This window comes from Arachis ipaensis, chromosome B07 (assembly GCF_000816755.2).
Source record: "Arachis ipaensis cultivar K30076 chromosome B07, Araip1.1, whole genome shotgun sequence".
NCBI lineage: Eukaryota > Viridiplantae > Streptophyta > Magnoliopsida > Fabales > Fabaceae > Arachis > Arachis ipaensis.
Genome location: NC_029791.2, coordinates 8,645,790 through 8,648,963, shown reverse-complemented (window position 1 = coordinate 8,648,963; position 3,174 = coordinate 8,645,790). Strand labels below are relative to the sequence as shown.

Here is a 3,174-nt window from a genome sequence, read left to right as displayed (position 1 = left end):
AATGGAGCATTCTTGGTCAGCAGATGACCAACTAGATGCATCCCTATTCCTCAGCTTCATCCATGAAGATCGATTCCAAAAACCCAAACAAAAAGGACTAAAAAAAAAAATTAACAAATGCCATCAGCTAAATTCTCCATTCTTAAAATACCAGAGAATTAGCCTACAAAAACAAAAGCAAACAAGTGACCATAGAGAGAAGACATATATCCTAGTTCTCTTTTATGTAAAGCTACGTAACTAGCAAACCCAGCGATGCTGATGAAGCTAGTCGAGGAAGGCGCGTTGCGCAGACCGTGAGGAAATCCAACATCCTTAACAAAACTCTGAACGCATCCTTTTTCTCTAATCATCCTTCAACGTTTGCATTATTCCCTTTTGGATCATTGTTCAGGCATTTCAAATCGATAAAACGATGTTCTTGCTCCCCGCCATTGTTGCAGTTCTCCGGTTCTTCGGCTTTTAGGAAATCCAATCCATAATCAGCATCTGATGGAATTTGTTCCATATGGGGCAAACTTCCTAACAACTTGGCATCCGGATTCTCCAATTGATACAAATAGCTGGAAGGGATGTCAGCCTGATGACTGCTGTCATCAGGGAAATTCATTTGACTAAAATCCAGACCTTTATCCATTTGACCAAAATCCAAGGCTTGCATCAATGAAGAGTCCTCAATTGGATTTTTGTCTATATCCCCCAAAAGCTCGTCCACCTGAAATAGCTCATCCACGGAGAAGTTCTTCAAGTAATCACCACCTTCAAAGTCAAAATTATCAATCCAGGACAAGTCCATCTGATCTTTATTTACATCACCCATGGCAACTTGTCCCTCATCACGAGGTACATTCTGGATTTCAACTCCCCCAGGATCCGTGAGAACTTCAGGCTCCTCCAGTAGCTCTTGCTTCACCTTGCTAGTAGGGGAAGCAACAGAATCATAAGCCTTATGACAGGCAACAACAGTACCATTCACCTTGCCAACTTGCACTTGCTCCTTTACATCCTCAAAGGCACAAACCTCCGAATGATTTGATACAGTAGTCGTGTCGGAAGCAGCAGGAGTTGCAGCCGAAGAACTAGAACAGGAAGTAGTTGTAGCCGTTGAAGAATCCTTCATCGATCCCTTGATAGAACTATAATCCGTTATGTGTGGAAAGTTTAGCCTTGCACTCGAACCATACATGGCCCTAGCAGCTTCATCATAAGCTAAGGCAGCTTCTTCGGCAGTGGAGAAAGTACCCAACCAAAGCCTACTCCCTCTGTTTGGCTCCCGAATCTCGCCAACCCATTTTCCCCATGTCCTCTGCCTAACACCCCTATAGTTACACTGTGAATTTTGGGGCCCTCCTTTCCCTTTCATGCACCCTTTCTTCGAACCCTTCGCCGGAGCCTTTCGAGTAGGCTTACCTTCCTCTTTACCAGACTGAAGATTCTCATTGTATTTCTTCCACTTTTGCAGTGTCTCAGCCACAGATCTAGACCCGTCTCTTCTACTCCTACTCTTCCTCTTTCTAGAAGAGTCCAAGGGTACTAGACTGATATTATTAGAACCTTGATCATAAGTCCCCATTTCAAACCAATCACCTTCAGAGTTCTTAGTTCCAATCGTTATACAAAGCTCAAACGATTCAACAATGTTCCAACGCTAAGTAACCGATTATCTACAATCTGCCGTTAGAAAAAGCAAGAACCCAGTTAAGAACACTTAAAAAAGCACACAATACGAAAGAAAATAAAGAGCACAAACCGCAAAGCAACAAAAGCAAAATTAGATTTTGCAACGCACTCTTAATTTAACCATAAATAGATAAACCCTAAACCCCGGGAATCAAATTTCCTTCGTCCCCAAGTAATAAACAATAACGACAATACTTGATGATCAAGCAAATAATCACACAAAAAAGAAAAAATAATAACAATAAATAAATAAGACAGTGTTAAAAACTCAAGAATCATCCAGAACACACGAAAGGATAAAAATCACATGGATTACAAAACCGCGAAAGAAAGAGATGAAACCAATGCAACTAACCTGCTTAGATCTGACGAAGCTGAATCCTGGGAATAGAAACTAGGGATTTCACTTCTTTTTCTTCTTTTACTTTATAATTTTTTTCCTTCTTTACTTCGCTTCTGTTCTTTGTTATCAAAACGCCTCGTCGTTTTTGTGTTTATCTTCTTGTCAATAATTATGAGTGTGTAGCGAGAGAGAGAGTGTGTTTGAGTTTAGCTAATACAGGATCCAAAAAAAATCTCTGGGCTTGAAAGCTGTGACCTTTATTTATAGCCTTCTCTAGATATTTCTGATCTTTTCTCTCTTTTTTAATTGCACACGCGTATCAGTGACGTGGCACCTTCTCAGTCGCGCAATTTGCTTCGGACTCCCGAACCTTGTGGCACGTGTCGCTCGAACCTTCCGGAGCCACTAAAACGCACTGCGTCACTTTCCTCTGACCTCTCTCTCAAGTTTTCTGTTATAAGTAGTGGTTTATTTCACACTTTCCTCTTTTTTCTTCCCTTTTTTTTCCCAGTGCCCCTTCTTTTTTAATGATATTTCGCTTTTGCCATTGCGTGCTCTTTGATAAATATCTAGGGTTTTTTTCTTTTTTTTTTTAATTTTAAATTGCGTAAATATCTAATGTAATCTAATCTAATCTATTTTTTTTCTTTTATTAAATTTAGATAATTGGCCATGCAACAAAACTTTTGAGTTATTAATATCTGAATGTGGGCCTTGTTTTCATCACTGGGCCTATTAGCCCAATTTTAAGAAAATAATGATTACCACGGCAGTAAGTTTGCTCGGGTAGAATTTTGTAAAATTGTAGAAAAATTAAACTCAAATATTAAATATTAATTTCTTGAAGATGTGAAGTAATGACTTTTTCTTTTTCTTTTATATTTAAATAATGACTTTTCTTTTGATTTTAACGGAAAAATATAAATTAGAGACCATATATTATGTTGATCTTTTTTCTTTTTAAATAAACACGATTACACTGATCATTTCACAAAAATTGATAACGGCGACCTGAACTTCTTCAAAAGTCAACTCAATTTAAAAGTTTGAACTAATCTATTCTTAAAGGGATAGATAGTGCCGAACAAAGTATTTTATAATTTTGAGGCAGATAACCATAAAATGTAAGAACTTGTTTGCATGGCTTAATA

At 38.2% G+C, this 3,174-nt stretch overlaps 1 protein-coding gene across 1 annotated transcript in view; it reads right to left on the bottom strand.

The window, feature by feature from the left end:
• The window catches only part of LOC107609571 (dehydration-responsive element-binding protein 2C), a gene marked incomplete in the record, with an annotated part of 2,394 nt that extends 109 nt beyond the window's left edge, over positions 1-2,285 (bottom strand). The window contains 2 exon segments of the mRNA XM_016311576.2: positions 1-1,671; positions 2,036-2,285. Of these exon segments, the coding sequence (XP_016167062.1) occupies positions 350-1,573 (1,224 nt within the window).